The sequence below is a fragment of the Neodiprion virginianus genome, chromosome 3 (genome assembly GCF_021901495.1).
Source record: "Neodiprion virginianus isolate iyNeoVirg1 chromosome 3, iyNeoVirg1.1, whole genome shotgun sequence".
In the NCBI taxonomy this organism is placed as follows: Eukaryota; Metazoa; Arthropoda; class Insecta; order Hymenoptera; family Diprionidae; genus Neodiprion; species Neodiprion virginianus.
The window spans coordinates 21,957,395-21,977,809 of NC_060879.1; the positions used below are offsets into that span (position 1 = coordinate 21,957,395).

Consider the following 20,415-nt stretch of genomic DNA (forward strand, 5'->3'; position numbering starts at 1 on the left):
GACCAATGCCGATAGTATGCATGGTGTGAATGCATGTGGCTAGCATTCTTAAAGGTCGAATCGTAGTTCGAATGCCACATGGTTGTGACAATGTCTTTTAATTCAAGAACTATTGCAGTTTAAGTTATCTATTGTATAGAATTATTCACCGATCATGAAGAGCTCGAGGGTTTTCCACGACATCATCAACGTCGTAGAAGCAAACACCAAGAAAACTGAAAATTATTTGAGGTTAATTCTAATTCATTTCTAACAACCGTAGTTTTACAGGTCTAATTTTTATTTCGACTGGAGTACGTTAAAATTGAATGAGGCTGCAGTTCTCAACGTTATTTTCAAGTTGTACTTCTACTTCTAGCAAAACCCGGCTTGTTTGAAATTCAGTGAACACTGAAACACCGTCGGCATACTCAGATTTTATAATCTGAAACTTTTCAAACTCATTTTAAAGTTGTAAAACAATTTTTCTTTTAACGTTGCGTTACTTATCCATTACTAACTTCAGTCCCATGAAATTGAAGTAGATGTAAAATATATTCATTTAGAAAGAAAATCTTCATCTTACGATTTTTATCAAATAATTTACGCAACCAGTGATTACCTTTCATTGTTCGGCCCACTTAACACCGATAATTTTCATCTTTGTAGCATACAGGCAGGTGTATCGTTGGAATTCCGTCACACGATAAAATCCCTTTATGATTTTACTAAGGAAGAATCTGGTCGCATGACAGAGGCGTTGCCAGAGTTAATCACAGAGGGTTTTGATACTGAGCAAATATGGCAACAGCTAGAACTCCAGAATGAAGGAGAATTGCCCCATATTCTGACAGGAGTCTCTAGATCGTTGATTGCGGGTAAGAGACTGAAACTACCTGTCAAGCTAACGAGGAGTGATGAACAACAAAGCAATGGTAAATCAGGCCTCGATCAATCTTTGGATGGCGAACAGGTATCTACCTACGATTCAGACCTAAGTGACGGCGACTTAAGTAATTTAGACATAGAAGGACTGGGGAAGCAGATGAGGAAGAAGAAATCGAAAAGAGTGGCCAAAAGAAAAACACCGCCCTCGATAGTAGATGATAAATTCTTCAAACTCCAAGAATTGGATGAGTACCTCACGAAAGAAGATAAAAGAGAAATGCAAAAAGGGAAGTCGAATGAAGAAGACAGTGATGATGCTGATGAGGAGTCTGTCGACTTATTTGAATATGTTTCTGATAATGGAAGCGAAGACGACGAAACTGACCCAAGACTAGTAAAGTTTAAAGATTTCTTTGATCAACCACAGAGCAACGACGAATCAAACTCTGAGACTGAGAGCAATCATTTTAATGAAGAATCTGAGAACGATACCAACCTATCTGTAGATGAAGAAGAAACAACAGAACCTCATAAGAAACGCGTTAAATTCAGTGTCAATGATCAATCGGCTTCAAGTAGTTCAGAGGAAGATGAATCTAAAAAGGAAGGGACTACAGAGATAAAATCCAGCCTAGAAACACGTCAAGAAAGACTGCGAAGAAAAATAGAGGAATTGGAAGAAGCAGCAATTTCAGAAAAACCTTGGCAATTAAAGGGTGAAGTTGATGCTGCATCTAGGCCACAGGATTCACTGCTGCAGGAGCACGTTGAGTTTGACATAACTTCCAGACCAGCTCCTGTGATCACTGAAGAGACAACATTGAAGTTAGAGGATATAATAAAGCAGAGAATAAAAGACAAAGCTTGGGACGATGTTGAGAAGAAATTTAAACCTGTTGAAACCCCAATGGAATATAAAAAAAAGCTGGTGTTAGACCAGGAGAAGAGTAAACTTAGTCTGGCACAGATTTATGAAAATGAATACTTGAAACAAAAGGAAGCGTTGAACCCTGACAACGAGGAACGAGAAACTGAGGAACCTAAAGAACACATTGAAATTCGTAATATGATGCATTCTTTGTTCAGCAAACTTGACGCTCTTTCCAATTTTCATTACACTCCAAAATTGGTAAGCCATCAGTTTCTCTTGATGCAGCATCTGTTAATTCTAGTTAGATCCGAAATGAGACAGAGATTAGAATTCACAAATTCATAATGTATCGATAATGGTTTTTGCATTTTATTTCAGGCCAGGCCTGACGTCAAAATCGTTAGCAACCTTCCTGCTGTAACGATGGAGGAAGTAGCTCCGATAGCCACAAGTGATGCAACTTTATTGGCACCAGAAGAAATAAAAGGTAAACCACATAATACAGCAATCAGTATCTATCTGAATACAGAAAAAGTTCGCTATTACAAATTATTCAATTCCGTTTCATTACAGCAAAATCGCGTGGCGACCTGATCGGCAGAGCCGAGAGAACTGAGACGGACATGAAACGTGAAAGGCGTCAAAAGAAGTTGAATCAACGAGACAGAGAGAAGGCTAAAGAAAAGCGGGAAAAGATTGTTGGGAAATTGAAACCTGGTCTTGGAAATAAGTACAGTAAGGAAAAAGCAGCAAAGATGATTGACAGTTTGAGTAAGGAGCGTAATATTTCAAAGATAGATGAAACGAGTGGAAAGACGGCAAAGTCTTCCACAGCATTCTTTGATCAGCTTCAGGATCAAGTCAACTTTCATATAAAATCGAAAGACGGCAATGTGCGGAACAAGAAAGACAAGAAGGCATTATCCGCGGTGAAATTAAAACTCTGAACTTGTATAGTCGATAATTAAAACAATTTCCTCTTCTACTATTTTTTTAAAGTACGTTAGTTACAATTAGAGGTATTCATCATTATTATTATTAATAAATGAAATTTAAAACACGAGTTTTCTCCGTATAGTATTCCCCATATATTAGTGAAAAAGTGTTTCCGTTTTCTCACGATTATGATATGCTATGGTTTTTTTTTTTGTTTTTTAAAACTTTTTTTTGTTATTTCTCAATCTCTCTCTTGCTCTCAATCTAAAATATTGCTAAACATATACAAATGCAACAATTCACAAGTGATAGTCTTATTATAATTACAATTATTTAATTATGTGCTATGTTATTACTAATATCTAAGAAAAAATATTACTTAGAAAATTGATATCCATTAATGACATCATTTTGTAAATAACAAGCAGCTTCGAGTGAGTCATATAATTTTGTACATTGTCACGGTCGTGTCTTTGTCTAATATCTGTCATCAAAAACATTATAGTAATTGCACGGTTTACAAATATATGAAAAAACAATTTCATTAAGCTACTCCTTATCATATATATCTACGTTGAAAGCTTGCAGTCGAAAAGTTTTAATTTCTTATTCGTAACTATTCTGAAAAGTTTGAAAAATATTTCAATATTTTTTTTTGTTAACTCCTTGTAGTTTTCATTTTTTTCCTCTTCATTTTAAATAGTTTTCCACTTTTGCAATGAATTTCTCCAGAACACTGGCAAATAAGTATATGGAACATGGATCGATCAATGATTCAAAGTTGATCATAAAATGTACACAATTAAATATATTTAAAATACCATTCCAAGTAGAAATTGGAAATTCTGCGTATTAACTATCCTTATTTGACTTCGCTTAATTTTGTTAAATTTTATTTACTTTGTTTCTTTTCTAAATTGAAAGTATTAAGATCAGGAAGGATGGTAAGGGCTGAGTAAAAATATCAATAAAAGGGAGTAATATTGAAGGTGGAAAAATACAATATCAATAATAGTTATATTCATTAGTTATTTTTCTACCACCAAGATTTCCCCTGCCCCCCTTCCTACTCGAAATTAGTATTGAACATATTGAGCTCCTCAAAACCAGGGGCTCCGCCTTGGTCCTGTAACATCTGTAACATGTCCGATAACTCCTGAGGCTGCGCTCCTGGACCTCCTTGCGAGGGGTGAGGACCCTGGCCTTGATTAGCGACCGGTGCACCCGCCTGTCCACCGTCCTGCTGTGCTTGATGCGGCCCTTGATGCTGCTGGCCTTGCCAGCCCCACATGCCTAAAATGATGATCAAATAAAAAAATCAATTGCTGGGGGGGTATACCTACGTATACGAGTAAACGGCTCAAAAAGCGGGGGAATTTCGAGAATTCAAATTTCTGCTATCGATTTTCAATTTGATCAAGGTTTATGTAATTTAAAAGTATGTAGATCAAGATTCATTGAGGTCATTTTTTTAATTCTAATCTATTAACAGGAAGCATTGTTATTGATACTAAATTCAAACATTTCGCTCAGTGGCAGTTTTGGTACCTCAAATTTGGAGAGAGTTTTCGCGGCGAGTTTATCTTCTCTTCCGGAATCCAAAATTTTTCGTTCTCAACGGAACAAGAAACGTTTAAAGTTGGAATATAATTTTCCACAATAAAAAATTACCACTCTTTTTAAGTTTAGTTAACATAATAATATGATGATAAAAAGAAATAGGATTGTGGCGAAAAGAATAAACTGTCCAAGAATGCCAGCTCCAAGTTGAAGTAAATTGGTTGTGCCATTTTTGAGCTATCGTGAGCACCACAAAAGGTGTCAATGAGCGAAAGAGTTGACGTTATTGTCATTAACAATACTTCCTAATAATTGATTCTAATAAAAATGGTATTTAAATGAAGCTCAACCTGCATACTCTGGAATAAAACGATCCCTAATCGAATTGAATGATTGATTGTCAAGATATAAATTCTTAGAATTCACTCACTTTTTCAGACACCTACTGGTATAAGCCCTGTTAATCGAATAAATTTAATCATTAACCCTACCACACGTTGACTTACCCGGATTGTTCGGAACTGTTGTAACCGCGTGGTAAGACGCCGCAGGTGTTCGAGCTCCACTACTAAGCTGAGTATAAGTTGGACCACTTGGAGATCTCGACGGACTTAACTGGTGGTTATACTGGTAGCCTTCGGTGACAGGTTGTTGCTATAAAAGAAGAGGGTGGCATTGAATGAGACAATTCCTGACAGGACCTGATGCGGAACAATAATTGCACCGTTGACATTTACCTGTCTGAGTGTCCAGGCTTGCTGAACGGGAGTCGGCGATGTGTTTGCCGGTTTTGGTATACGATTTAGAACCGAGGAGGAGGTGCTCTGCTGACCGGGGGATCCATAGGCTATTGGTGACTGGGTCGTTTCATATCCCTGGTAAACGTTTTGAGCACTGGATGGTCTTGCTTGTTGGGGTCCTGTAAGTAGGTGACCGAGATGAAGTGATAACTTGGTCAAAATTCGTTTGGCGACATTCAGGTTTTGCGGCACTTGACAAAGAATTTCATGACAGGTGGAAAATCAAGTTATAAGATACCATACCTGCAGTAGCAACTGTCGCAGGATGCTGCATCATTTGATGGGCTGGGTAAATAGCCTCTCTGGCAGGATGTCTGTGGACGCTGTAGTCAAGACTAGGTTGTCCATAACCAGAGACATTCTCTCCTTCGGTTTGTCCCTCACCACCAGGATGCAAGGATTTGGCCGTTGTGTTCGTGCAGACTATGTACTCGACTTCATCTGTGTAAGGGTTGAGAAACGCAAAGGCGGACGTTCTGAGCCAAACCCAGTCCCGATTTTTCGCCCGAAATCGATACATCACCGACATAACTTGGCCCTTTAGTTTCAGTACTGTGATATAAGAAAAAACGCGGTCAACAAAAAGTTTCGACCATTTTTTTCCTACGTTTTATTTACCTTGCTCAAAGCTTTCCCTCATGTGCGTCAGGTCTTCAGGGTGAAAAAAATCGTAGCAGGGATGTCCGAGGAGCTCAGATGGCGTGTATCCCAGGATTCCACCGACCCTCTGATCGACAAAAGTGAATTTTCCTTCAGCTGAATGACGGGAGATGAATTCTGTAGTACAGAGAAATTCACCATTGGATGACAGTCAGTTTTAGCGATTGAAGTTTCCAACGATATCGAAGGTACTAATGTTGACACAATGAAATATTGAACAAACAAATCTCTATTTCGTAACTCCAGAATGACTTTAAAGCAGTTTAGTTTGCAAAGCATGAAGATATCTGGCATTATTATGGCTTACTGCATATCTAACTATACTAAAGTTGGGAGATAACGATTTTTCTAAAAATGCATCCTCATTTCGAAATGCATTGATAGTTTTGACTAGAAATGCCATCAGTATAAAACGGCTAAGAAATCGTTTAGATGGCCTGTAAGAATGTTGTATGGTATGCTGGATCAAGCTAGTGTAAATAGTTTCATTTCATGTAATTTGAATGAAAAAAACAGCCATACAAAAAAACAAATTTATCAAAGAACTATCATTAAAACTTGTAAAACCTTAGTTAGGAGACTGGTTATACCCACTCGACATCTCAAATTGCGAAATTCAATTGAGGATGTTTTAAAGCCTAGTGATGTGCTAGAGGAATAGGATATCCAGCATGAATTGGCCGATAATAAGATAGCGAAAACCAAATGATGCAACTTGTGCCCTTCTTCTCCCGACCATAAAACGCGTTATAAATGCTTACAATACGATAAGCCTGTGTGGAAAGAGCACTTTGAAAAGATATGTTGTGAGAAAAAAAAGAGAACAGTTTCAACTGACCAATTCAAGCCAAACGATCTAAATGACTGAAGTTTTACAGAGTATTCCTCACCCAGTCCGTACTGATCGAGACTTTTTTATAGTCTATATGATGGGGATTAATACCTTAAATAGATTTTTTCTACTGCTGTGATTTTAAAGAAACAGATAAGTATTCCTTCAGTGTGTTAATGTTATTTAAACAAGATAAAGTAGCATCTCACCATTGTTACTGTTTGAACCAGTTAAATCACTGGTATTTGGTGTGCTTGTGACCTGAAGACGTCCGATGGCTACTAAGCAGCAGTGTGACGAGCCGCTGTCGTCACCAACAACCCCATCAGGTGCCCCTGGAACTCCCCCACCCTGACCCCTGTCACCTATACCCACACCTGGTACACACGGGGAAACAAAATCACCTACGATTTAAAAGAGCCTGTTAGGTACCCAGGTCCACCATCGAAAACTTAACAAACTTAATTATATGTACATGTAGAGAGTGGTCACAGATATAAGTGAAAAAAAAAAAAAAAAATAACTGTCCTTTCATTCAGATGTAAATGCAGTATTTTCTTGAATAAAAATAAACCAGTGATTATTGGGTATTGAAAGAAACATGTTTCGATTAAGCGTAATTATTGACAATGAAAGCAAGTATCAAAAAGTTCGACATCCTAAGATATGATTTTCTACCAAATATTCATTGCCCGAAGAAAACAACACATTGACTAATTTTTTTCTTTATTGTTTCTCTTTGTGAAAACCGAAAATCGAGAAACTGAATTGCCTTGCTGTGACCACCCTGCAGACATAATTAAGAAACGTAGGTTCAGATAAATGGGCCAACTTCACTTTCCACTGCCCATCATACTCACCGGTTGGGGGCCAGTTTTTAATGTAACCAGTGCAGTGTACTACTGCATAACTTTGACCGTCTCTTGCGGGTGGTCCCAAAGAGTTTCTCTGCTTAAGACGGTGCAAACCATGTGCCGCGGCCATGTCACCGCTTGTCTGAAGGCTTCCAACTTTCATACGACAAATGAAGCCCCTCCTAGAGCCCATGCAAAGTCTCATGGATGCTGAAATTCAAGTAAGAGTTGAAATGATAAAACGGTTGAATTTTTGCCTAGATTATGTACGAACGTTGTAAAAAATAGTACTCAGAAGACTATTGTGTTGCAATCGAATATTTGGTCAACTAAGTCTTTTTACAGCAGATTACTAGTATTTTACAAACAAATCCGTTGAAGTAACATTTATGTCGATGGTCTCTAATAAAATTCACTCAACTTTAGAGAGGTTGATTATTAAAGACCTAACTTTGGCGTGACGATTATAATCCATGTAACTCTACCGACCCCGATAATAAAGCAATTGTCTTCTATTCATATACACATGAGTTAACTGTTTTATCATTGGGGCCCGTAGAGTTATTTGGATTATAGAAATAAAGGATGAGCATTCTACATCATGTGATTTCGGCGAAAACTAATAATATGTAGAAGCACTTGTGTGATCTGGGTTCTATACTTAAGAGTAAAAAACACCATGTTTGCTCAAAAAAAAATTTACCAGTACTGCCAAGAAAAATAAAAGTCAGCTGTTTAAAAATTGAAGTGTTCAAATAGTCTGAGCCCTAAATGAACTTTCGGTTCGGATGCATTTGGAGCTCAAAAAACATAACTGAATATAATGTTTTCTTTTAAATTTTGATATTTAAATAACTTGGAATCTAGGGATCAATCGAATTCAAATTTCTCGATCCCTTTTCGAGATGTCATACGGATTAGAAAAAAAAAAAATTGTATTCAAACAAACCGAAGATTACCGAATCAACCATTTCTAAAATCTAATCAATTCTAAGTTCAATTGAACCGCATAGGTTGAAACAAAAATCATCAATATCCGTAAGTCCGTTCTTGAGATATCAATTGATTACTTTTCTCATCATATATTTGAATAACTCAAAACTACTGAACCGAAAAAATTCAAAACCTAATCGACTTCGATTAAAAAAGAGTCTCGGCCGATTAGGACCAAAATCATAAAAATCCGTTCAATCATTCTCGAGACGTGGTTGAACAAAAAATTGATAACACACATGAAAAAGGTCGGAGATTTTTTAGATCCCAAAATGTGGATGAATTCAATGAAAACTCAAGTAACTTTTCTTGTTCCATTTTATCTCTGAAAAGCAGAGAAATCAGAATATGAAAAATGTTTTCTCATTCTTCTTAGAATTCAACACATCCAAACGCGGAAAACGCGCCGCTGATCAAAAATGAAACTCACATTGGTGTCCCTCCTTCTTGACGGTCCCGGTCTTGAGGTCGAGGACCCTGCCGGCGTGCTGCGGTTCCGCAGCGCTCAGCTGCTCCCGTACTTTCTCAGCATCGTCGGGGTGCACTTGGCTGTAAAAGCTCGTACCATACCATTCGCTCTGAGAGTAATTCAGCACAGGCGCAACTGAATCGGACACGTATATTATCCGTCCCGTTTCACAGCTCACGACAAAGAGGAAACCGTCCGCTGCCTCAAGGATCAGGTGTTTTAGTTCCTGATCCGTTAGGAAGGACGGCTTGTAAGTACCGTCGGTGCTGGTGTTACCGGTCCCTGAAAAAAGAAAAAAGTTAGGGAAGAGTTCAGTTAGGTTTCTTTTTTTCTCGACGGGACGGGCGGATGGTGGGTGGGAGGGTTTAAATTATTGTTGGAATACGGTGTACATATCTGCTGTAATCGCTATAATTCTTTGTAATCTTTTGTAACAATTTTGTATTCTTCATGACTTTTAATCCCTCTGCATTCTTCACGCAATCTTTGTAATTGTTTTGTAATCATTTGTATTCTGTGTTACTTCATAATCCTCGAAATCCTGGTAACATTTGCAACCACTTGCAATCTTTGTTATCCCAAATAATTCGTTATACTATTTACAATCTTTGTGTAATCTTTGTAATCTTTTTAATCGTCATCAGTGTACATCATTTTGACATACTTAATTGACAGCTTGGGAGAATGTTGTAGATTTTCCAAATAAACAAGTGGATGAAATTTTTTCAATTCAATTTTACAAATGTTCATGCTCTACATTGCCGTAAAAAAATGATACGTTTTTTCCCCCTCAAATGGATGAATAAACCAATTTGGCCTCTACGCGCTTTGAATTTTATGATCCGTTTTTTTTTTCCCGCTCTGCGAAGAAAAGATTTTCGGTTCAGATGTGAATCTCTACGCGTGCACGACACGTGGATGCTTCATAGAAAAAAAGGTCGAATAATTAGTATTCGACGGTAGAAAATACGGCGCGTAGACTGTCGCGACTTTCGCCCCCTATCAAGAGGAAGATCTCGTTCGAGTTGAGGGGAATATCTGTGCAGGCTGCCGTTGTTGCGGTCACGAGATCTGATCTTATGCGGTGTGTATGCCGATGGAACATCGTAGAGGGATACCGGGAATAAGAGTCAGCGTCCCTAACGATATTATACATACCGGGAGAATTCCGTGAACCTGACTGTCTCACCGCCGGTAGATAGGCAACCAAACCTACGTTGTGAATATGTAGAAGCGCAAATTGTAGCTTCGGTTGCCTATCCGCCAGCGTTGGGTGTTTCGTTTCACGAAAAACTCCCAGTGTGGATACGTTTGAACAAAGATTCAAGCTCTTCGAAACAAGGAGGAATGAAAAAAGCCGAAAATAAGGAAATAAATGGCGTACGAAAGGAAAATTTTCTTCTCTCCTCTCCCCAGCATGATCATATCGAATGCAGAAAGCACGATACACGCTTCCGGTGCCTCGGCAGCGGTTCGAGGAGGAGGAGACGGGGGAGATGGACATACCGCCGTCGTCCTCTTCGGCGTCATCGCGTCGGTGGTGGTGGAAGTGTCGTATTGTTTATAGCCAGAGCTCTTTCTCTTATAATACCAACGAGTTAACATCGGCGGTTGAATACAAATTTCTCCAAGTAAATACGAACGAACGTTACGCGTCGATGTGTGCGTAGACACGCGTTCTTCCCTGCTGAGATTATATGACGTGCAGGCTATGAACAAGCGAAGGAGGACGTGGAGATGGAGAAGAATACGATATGCCGGACGACGTAAGAAACTGCAAAGAATAACGAATGTTTTTTCGTTATGCGTATAGAGTCTTCTACTTCATTGAGATGGTACTATAAGACAGTCTTTACCGACCGAGTAAAGCGTCCCTTATTTTTACCATTGTTAAAGACAATGCGAATTGTTGAAGCGAAAAAGTTACACCCATCGCAATATTCTATCGATAGCCAAACACAGGTATAAATAAAAAAAGAAAATGTTCGTTTCTCTGAACAATAGCACGAGAAAATGTTGTCCCGTAATTGAAGAACTACAATTAATTTCAGGAATAAATTTTCTGGTGCTATTCTCGGCATGAAACGAAAAGGTTTTTCGATACTGCAACTATAAGAATTGCGCTATCTGACGGCTTCTTGACGTCAATTCATGGGATTCTCAAATATTTAGCTATATTTCAACAATTTAAACATCGTGTATATTGAAATATTTGACACGATTACAAAAGATTTCACTCAACGCTTCAGTTTACCATCTCTGTTACTTTTGTATTCGAAGCATGAGTTTTTTCTTACTCGTTGTAGAAAAAATTAGTGAATCACTCTCTTTCAAAGTTGAAGAAGAACCGAAGAAACGAACTATAACAACGAGAAAGTGGTTCAAAAAAAACAAGTAAGGTAATGTTTGGTATTTTTTGTTCTACACTCTGCTTTTGCAGCGTAAAACATTTTTCCACTCCATTTTTCTTTCTTTCTTTCTTTCAGGTAAGATTTTTATAAATTCCTCCGGCAAACTTACACGTATGTACATGTCAGTGAATGTAACGTAAATAGGTAGTCAGCGAGAAATAACGAGTGACTGAGTCAAGAGACGGAACGGCGATCCTGGAGGAATTCGTTGTTGGCATACGAATGCCCTGACGAACGGCTGTATTATGGGTACGGAAACGACGACGACGTCGAAGAGAAGGATGAAAAGTAAGAGGCAGGACATACGAAGTGCTTCGAGCTAATCCGCTGCACATCACCTCATTGCGAGCCGACGAATAGACATTTTTCGATTGCCAGAGAGTTTCGCCTCGGATGTAAATCCTCTATTTTTTGATCAGGTGTTATTATAAATTATATAACTGAAGATTATTTATTAATTTTCTTTCCTCTTTGCTTAGGCACTGAAATTTTTAGCTTTGCAAGTGTTCTATCCGTATAAAAGAATGGTTGAACGGAAGAAACACTCCGATATACAGTTTGAATATAAAGTTTGAAGAAATTTTTTTATACGCATATTTATGACGATCTGAAGCTCACGGGGCTCGTAAAAATGCGCAAATACGATCGTCACTAGATTATTGAAAGGAGAAAAAAAGAAACCAAAACATAAAGGTGGTCGGAAAAAAATGTTAAAATAAGAAACATGATAAAAGTTGTCATATTTCGCGGGAATGACGTGACGTATCGCTGATTTTCTTATCTCTCAGATATATTTACACATACAATATTGTATACATATGTATAATTAGGTCTCCGTTTTTTTTTTTTTTTCAAGGCCGATGCGATAACTTACCAGCGACTACATACGTTGCATCGTTCGACTGACTGCGAGTCGATGCAGTGTTGTTACCTCAGAAGTAACGTAAAGAAAAGCTAAAATATCAATATCGGATGAAGCAATGAGTCTACTAAGCATATTAAGAGCATGCTATAGTCAGTCTTTACCGACGGCGATGATTGTCACTTATACATATTTACTATTGTCGAAGTGTACGTATCACTGATGTGAAAAATCCGCAGCAGCGCAGTACTATACATACAATGCCGAATACGAATGCCAAAAAAACAGTTTTGTTTCACACAAGAATGATGCTGAGAAACGTATTCCTGCAATTAAATTACCATTGAGTGTAGGAATACATTTGGTCTAGCTTCCTACGTGAAACAAAATACTTTCTTAATATTTCTTGTTCAGCATTGCATGTAGAATCGCGCTGACTTCAGCATTTTTACTTCGGTGCTGCGTAGATTTGACAATAATAAAAAAAAAAAATTGGTATTTTACTCGGTCGGTAAAGACTGACTACAGTATCGTATTAGGATACATTTTTATATTTCCTCAAAGCAAGTTGATAGCCAATTCTTTCATGTGTACAAACTTCTTATATTATGCTTTTTCAACCTTTCTTTCAATTTCACCCACTTATAATGGTATATGATATGATAGTTATTTATTACCCTCGATTAAAACTCACCCCTTAACGCCTTCATGTGGGCAACGGCCATCCTAAGGATCGTTAGCTTGTCCGGTTTACGAGCAAGAGCCGAACACGTTGGCACCATGTCCGAAAGCTCGGTGATGTACGCGGTCATCTTGTTTCTCCTACGACGTTCAATCTCACAATGATTTTCCCGGCTGAAAGAACACGAAATAAAGCTCAATTATACACCACTTTAACAAGTCAATTTTATCGGCGTTTTTTTTTTCCACACCTAAGAAACATTTTTCTCGTCCGAGTAACGAATAGAATCAATAATCAAGGAACGATTTGTCTAATTTAAAGATTTCTGCAATACGAAAATTATCATTCCATCAGTTTCGCAAGATTCTTTCGATCCAGCTTGATCACTTATTTGTTCAATTTTTAGCCATCTGAAGTTTTCTCATCATATGGTTTTTTAATCTGTTGTTCACCGATTTTTTTTTTCTATTTCTATAACAGTTCATTGTAATCGGATCAATTAATTTTCAACCTGAAAATATCTTATACACATAATATTGGTACTAAAAAGTAAAAGAACACTTTTTCGTCGGTGCAAAAAGTGAATCATTTCAATGGAATTACTTTCGATTTTGCTTTCAAGCTGTTACTTTTAAGCATACATTTTTTTCAAGAAACCATCGCTATGTAACCGTGGTACGTGAATTTCTTTGTTCGTTACTGGTTCGCCGAATTACGTTAATGTAATATACAGGGTGAATTTTCCTCCCCGTTTTATTCATACTCGTTCGCGACAAAATAGCAATGTATGATTATTAACCGAATTTCGTATATGTGCTACACGTGTAGACGTAAACAGATTGGGAATTAGGTAAAACCCAGCCGATAACCACACACTATTACTGTGGCGGGAACGAGTATGAATTAAAGGAGGCGGTGCCTCAGCTGGTTGGAGATCCTCCCTCATCAGATCCCGAAGAAAACTAAACCTATAAAGCCTCAAAAAAGTCGGACCAATGATTGATTCGGGTGTTCGATGAAAAATTTCGTCAGTTGCATGAGGATTTTCTCATTATAGCTCGGAAAGAAGACGACGATGAAGGTTCATTTTCAACTGTCGATCACCGCCATGCCATATTGCATATTATTAGGCATACTGCGTACTGTAACTGAATACAAAGGTAGGATAGGTAAATATCTGCAGTGATAAAGCTTTGAAGTATCTCGTCGAATACTAAAAATAAAAAAAAGAAAGAAACCGTAGTGATCGCGTTTCCCGCGCAGAGTCTGCCCGCCCTTTGACCCGATCCTCTGTTTCGACGCAGGGCGAAGAGTGTACCTCGGCATACGTGTGTGTGTGTGGTTGCACACGTATGACGCACGTACGTAAAGAGTCAGTGCACGTGTGTACCTCCGAAGCGCATCTGATTTGCGTAATGCCCGGCTATCTTTGCAATTTAAAGAGGCAGAGAGAGAGAAGCAGCAGCAGCAGCAGCTCTCGCGAGCCTTGAAGAAGAAGAAGAAGAAGAAGAAGCAGAAAAAGAGGAAGAAGCCACGTTGCAGGTACATTAGGTGTTCGATGGGATATACTTATACGGTACATTCCACACCGAATCGACAACACGTTTGCGTCCCATAACTGAAAACTGAAGTCAAATTTTTCTTAGTTATACGGTAGAGATTTTACAGTATTTCTTTCCCTCTTTTGACGGTGCTTATTTTGAACCATCGATTTCTGGGCTGGGAAAACGAAGTTGTGTTGCTTCATTTACTTTTACACATCAGAGTCTCAAGCGTGACTAATGTCGTTATACAAATTCCTGTAAATTTGAATCATTGTCAGCATAGTAGGGAGAAAAAATACTTGCACGAGTGACAACGAAATTACACCCGCAGAGTAATTTACATAAATTGTTTTACACAAATCCGTACGGTTAATTAACAATTGATACAAACATAAAAATAAAGTTTTTATTAATTAATTTCATTACCATAAAGTGGTACATTGAGTATTTATAAAATTATTATATTCATAAGCTACGAAGATCTTCTTACAAATAAAGAAATAGAAAACAAGGCAATTATAAAGTAAAGGAGTAGATGTCGATGCTTCATTTTGAATCGTTTCAAAATTGTTGAAAATTCATTATATTTGTTCCATTGCACTCTACAAGGTTTCCTTTTGTTCGTTTATTTTTTGTATTTCAGTTGGTATTAATAACTATTTGATATTACAAAATTGCACGAATATTGGTTATGATCAACTAATCGTAAGGAATGGCCATAACTATGTATTAACCTGACTACCGAGTAAAAAGAAAATCCGTTTCAGTGACTCAGTAGAAAATGTTGTGAAAAATAAAATTGACATACCGTAGAGTGAAATCGAATAAATCTTACTACTATAGATGTTTAAAATTATAAGCAATTTGAAATAAAGTATCGATACCAAGCTTTTGTTTATAATCCCGGTATTTTTCATGTTCAAATAGATCTTCGCATTCACGAATCTAATAATTTGATAAACGTGCTCAACCTATAACCATCACGTAGTAAAATTATTAAAAAGCATCCATTTTTTTGTCAACCAATCTCTTCAATGGGTCGCTAAAATTCAATTGGCACGGAATGCCCCGTACGTTAACAGGCGATATAGATACATGTGTGTATGTGCATAAGTATGTGCTGAACTACACTAATAGACAAGAAGAAGAACGTCTGTGGGTAAGTTTAAAACGTGTATACAAAGAGGGTACTGCAGGTCTTTTGCGGTAGGGTTTATCCTTCTTCGGTCGAAGCAAAATCAGCAAGGATGAAGCGAGCCCGTGAGGATCGGGCTGCATGGGTCAGAGGTCACGCATACTAGCGTCTGCATGCAGCCTCTCCAGCAGCCTGTGCTTATACCGAGACGAGCATCTTCTCGGTCCCGAGAAGAGAAGAATAGAATAAGCATTGTATGCCGAAGTATTTATTTACTTCTTCGCGCGATCCTCACATAGTCATTTCAGGCTTCGAAGTCCTAAAGCCAGGTAATTTTAGGAGAAATAGGGGGGAGATTAGGGTTCCAATATTTTTTCACATTACTGAGCAAATAGAGCAAAATTAGGTACACACTAGGGTGTCAGTTATCTTGGATTTGCTTCGATTGCATCACAAAAATATGTTCGTAATATGGAAGAAAAAAAATCACCTGTTACTATAAAAATTTTCGGATAATATTAACGCGTGCCGCAGGGGCATTAAAATTTTGAATATAAGATACATTGAAATTTTCGATGTTTTGTAATTATGATTTTTTTTTTTTTCATAAACTAAAATTGATGAAACAACTCAATTTCATGCTTAATTTACTGCCAAGCGGATATAGCAAAGCTCTCATTGTAGCTAAGTTTAAGAATTGTTTTTTGAAAGAATTAGCAAAAGATTTAGATCCAAAACCTGTTGGAGTACAAAATACGTATACGTATACGTCTGTATACGAGTTTTTTTGTTTTTTTAAATTCTTTGACGGAGAATTCCCTGCAAAATAACATCCGAGCACTACAGTGTCCACAGTGGGAACCGCGTATTAAAAAGTAACAGTGGGAACGGATGGTTAAGAACAATGTTTATAATTCCATTTAGATGTAGCAATAAAATAATATAGGGTGAGCACACGTCACCCGTAGATAATAACACTCAAATTAAACTGTAAAAATGATGGTTTTGTGCAATGTAAGAAAGTTTTGAGATTCAGTGTATAGTTACTTGTTCCTATATTAAGTTGAAAGTGTAAACATTGTTTTCAAGCATCAATTGACTTTTCCATCCCAGTTTAGCTTATGCAAAAATGCAACTGTCTGGCACAAATACGGGGGTTTTAGGTGGAAATTGATGTTTTGGAGTGCTCGTAGGGTAAGAAAAAAAAAAAAAAAAATAGGATACTTTCAGAGAAATAGGGGACCCACTGTGTAGCCTGCTATTTGCTGAGCTGCGAATCTTCTTCCACCCACTTCCTCAATAATCGCCTACGTTTCCATTATTATTTTCAACGGTATTCATTGTTGTAAAAAATTAATGTATAATAATGTATAATAGATTTATGTGTTTTCCATGTGGCAGTACATTTTTTTTCTTTCATTCTCTTGTATACGTATATATATGTATACAGATTTCAAAGCAATAAAGTAAAAAGGAACGAAGAGAATGATAGTCGTGAAACGAAGCCTTACTTTTAGGTCTGAAAATGATGATTGGCAAACAACGATGCATATCCGGCATCATATGTAGAATTTATAATTAACGCAGTTTCTTTTCTTGTCCCCATTTCGATAAAACAGGTATTTAACTGTATTCGCTTCGGTGGCATCGTTAATGCTGATTGCTGATATACAGGTACGCGATATGTAATTGTTAATTAACGTGCATCGGCTTATCTCACGCAATTTTAGTAACCCGCGTAGTCAAAAAATCTTCAGAAACTAAATTTCTTTATCCATTTGAAAGGCAAGTTGTCCAAGCACCTGCATGTTTGACGCTTATTTTACGTCCCGTCATTCTGAATTTATACCCGCAGTAATTTTCGGTCTCGCGATTACAATATACATCGACACGGTAGCCAGATTTTACTTTTTAAACATCTGCAATCAAGCAATTGAATTCGATTTTCGGTTTCTCCGTGATCATCATCTATTCTGTTCATGTTTCCCTATTTGTCAACACGCGTAATTCTAACCTGAAGTTTTCACCATCGTCGTTGTTACAGCGCCGCGTTGGGTCTTGTTGTGTTTAGTACCTGACACGTCATACGTGCAGTTTTCCGTGAGTGAAATTAACCCGCATTCCACATTTTGCAGTCACCAATGTCACGGGAGTAATATAACTTGGGTATAAATTATCTCATCACTGCATGGACGTTGACGTCGTTACAGTGTACCTGTAATTAAATTACGCAACTCTCACAAGTTTCAAATTAACCGATCGATGTCATTCGAACCGACACGTAGATAACATAACAGAGTCAGGCGTTCGGTGGAGAAAAATTTGGCATAAGTATCACCTGGATAAGAATTAAAATCAAGTGAATTTGATAACGAATAGAAACGATGAGACTATAAATACGAGTAAAATTCCCTCCAAATTCAACGTGCCAAGCAAAATCAATGTTGCATTTTTATTTTCATTTTCGTATCAACGAAGAATATCCATTTGTCTGCAACATCTTCGAATTTCCTCTCTTTCTCTCTTAGACACACACACACTCTCTCTCTCTCTCTATCTCTCTCTCTCCTCTCAAATATTTGAGTTTGGCTTTATTTTCGTCGTATAATTTTACCTCGATTCCAACGAGGGCACGTGCAGTGTCTCGCTGCAGGGTTATACGATAAGAGGGGGTGGCACGAAGGTCGGTATACCGGAACCCGTGTCGCGGTTAAATAAATAAGATGGCCGCGGTTTGTACGTATAAACTCTCGACGCCGACGGCGACGTCGTCTCGACGCTGACCGTTCGATCGTACTGATACCGCGGGGATCAACGAGCGTCGGGTTCGGACGTCTCCGCGCTTCCCACGCGGAGTCCCCGAGATGCGCGCAAATCCCACCACGAACGGGATGCGGAAGGATTTAGTCTTTGCCGACAATTTCCTCTCCTCGTATTCCGTCTACAAAACATCCGGATGTGTTATTTGCGCCGATATATTACGGCGGAAACAAGTGAAGAGTCCTGGGGAAAAAACGCTTTAGGCCACTCGGGCTGATTTCAAGAGAAATATAATTCGCTGTTATCACATTCGAAAGCAATTTTTCTGGAAGGTTTAAGGAGTATAAAAGATGTACTTTCGAAAAGTACTCTCCAATGTCACAACAATGCTATCGCTGATTCGTTTTCAGTGAAAAATGGACTAGAGAGGTTCTTCCTCCCGACGCGACCCTTCAAATCAACCAACATCACTTGTAATTACTACGTAGAATTAGGAATGAGTCTGGATTATCGCGAATAATACAAGCTAATTCGATGTCAACGATTTGAGAAAAGGTTTTATAACTAAAGCGTATAAGGCTATTGTTTTCCATTTTTAGAATAACTTTGAAGAAGTTGAGTTTCTAAAATATGAACGTATTTTGATTGGTATACATTTTTCCTTGCAGTAAATTTCCTTTAAATTGGGTATATAAGGTTTCCCGAAGTCACTGGTTTCAACAATACGATCAGATCCGAGATATTTTCAAAACTAAAAATGGTTGATTTAATATGACCGAATAGTATCAATTTTTATATTTTCAGTCCACTTTCAGTCCATTTTCAGTAAAAAAATTGCGTATTATGATAATTTTACGCACCGATATATATGTGCAATCATAAACGTATAGGCGTATAATAGTGGAGTAAAAAAACGGGACTTCTCGGTTTACGGTGGAATCGAGAAATATCACCGTGAAAACACGATAAGAACAGTGCGACTGCCAGGTAAGCAGCAGGTTCATGTCTGAGGTTTGATCCCCACCTGCAGCAGTTCGCTATCACGGAGGGAACAGATTTGCGGCGAGGATAATTACATTATTATAACTGAAAAGTATAATGCAATGGTCCGCTGTACAGCGTCGCGTCGTCGCTAAAGCAACGACTCCGTCTGTTGAGGACACGGCGGCGGTTTTGCTTTATTCACATTTTTTCTCTTCTTTCTCTCATTGTTCTTTGCTTTTTTTTCTTTCTCTTATATCACAGGCATGGCTTTAAGGATAAAATGGTGGCATACTCGAAGATGTACAGATCATTTCAGGTATATTATAATACAAATTTAAACGCACGGTTAACTTTGTGCAGGCTGTTATTACACTCGGAAGAAATTGTGAAGCTTAGCAGATTCAGTGTCCGACTGCGCATGCGCGAGGTTCGTCGTGTTTTCATGCAGGCTGGCCACCTCAAGCTTTGGCTGGACAAACTCGGCTTATAAAGGTTATGTAGTAGCTTGGTGATGCGAATTTTTTTAGCTTAAGAAGAATTCAAATAGTTGATATAGTGATTCGGGAATGTATGGAATTTTTATTGTTAACTGACTGATGCGACCGATGACTGCTAAGAATCATCTTAACAATATAATTTCAATTCACCCTTTGACGCGGGAAAATTTGTCATCTCATGCCTCCGTTTCTAGTAACTTGGCTGCCCTGCCTTGCGGACGAAAATATTACCGCGATATACGATTTGACCGACCAATAGGATTCGATTATTTTTCGCTGGCGCAATTGGTTTCAAGTTTGAGTATTTCCTCTCAGTACTAACAACTCGTGTTTTGTTAGTTACATTGAATTAATGAGGCGTAAAATGAACGATGAGAAATAAATTTTATAGTTGAAGACGACTCGATCCACGCTGCGGTACTTGTTCTGCGTCTTTTGATATTTAGAGTCCCGATACCCCTGTAATTATTATGAATTGGGGCTCTTGACTTTATCCGCAAATACAGAATAATTCTTGCAGACAGATTTCCGATTAAACCTTGACTTCCTTTTGGTTTGCAAGTATGCGTTTACAATTTATTCGTTACTTTCATCCTAGAAACGATTCGTATTCTAATAAATAATTTTTTAAATACATTCGCAAGAGACGTGAAAATTCGGATGATTTATGTTGTTTTTCTCTTTTAATTTCTGATACA

General features: G+C 37.9%; 2 protein-coding genes across 6 annotated transcripts in view; one reads left to right on the plus strand and one right to left on the minus strand.

The window, feature by feature from the left end:
* Positions 1-3,297, plus strand: LOC124300123 (U3 small nucleolar ribonucleoprotein protein MPP10). Its single transcript, XM_046753818.1, has 4 exons — positions 1-231; positions 649-1,996; positions 2,117-2,225; positions 2,312-3,297. The coding sequence occupies exons 1-4, from the start codon at positions 155-157 to the stop codon at positions 2,683-2,685; spliced, it is 1,908 nt and encodes a 635-aa protein (XP_046609774.1). The 5' UTR covers positions 1-154; the 3' UTR covers positions 2,686-3,297.
* The window catches only part of LOC124300122 (aryl hydrocarbon receptor nuclear translocator homolog), a 27,697-nt gene continuing 10,084 nt past the window's right edge, over positions 2,803-20,415 (minus strand). For 2 of the 5 annotated variants that reach the window (XM_046753815.1, XM_046753813.1), the window contains 9 exons: positions 12,810-12,970; positions 8,804-9,124; positions 7,387-7,590; positions 6,736-6,930; positions 5,653-5,811; positions 5,278-5,586; positions 4,972-5,153; positions 4,741-4,888; positions 2,803-3,967 (listed from right to left, as the gene is read on the minus strand). In XM_046753815.1, coding sequence (XP_046609771.1) covers positions 3,741-3,967; positions 4,741-4,888; positions 4,972-5,153; positions 5,278-5,586; positions 5,653-5,811; positions 6,736-6,930; positions 7,387-7,590; positions 8,804-9,124; positions 12,810-12,970 — 1,906 coding nt within the window. In that variant the 3' untranslated portion in view covers positions 2,803-3,740. Of the gene's footprint in view, positions 3,968-4,740; positions 4,889-4,971; positions 5,154-5,277; positions 5,587-5,652; positions 5,812-6,735; positions 6,931-7,386; positions 7,591-8,803; positions 9,125-12,809; positions 12,971-17,490; positions 17,670-18,090; positions 18,255-20,415 lie in introns of those variants that run through there. The other 3 variants (XM_046753816.1, XM_046753817.1, XM_046753814.1) reach the window with 3 other exon arrangements.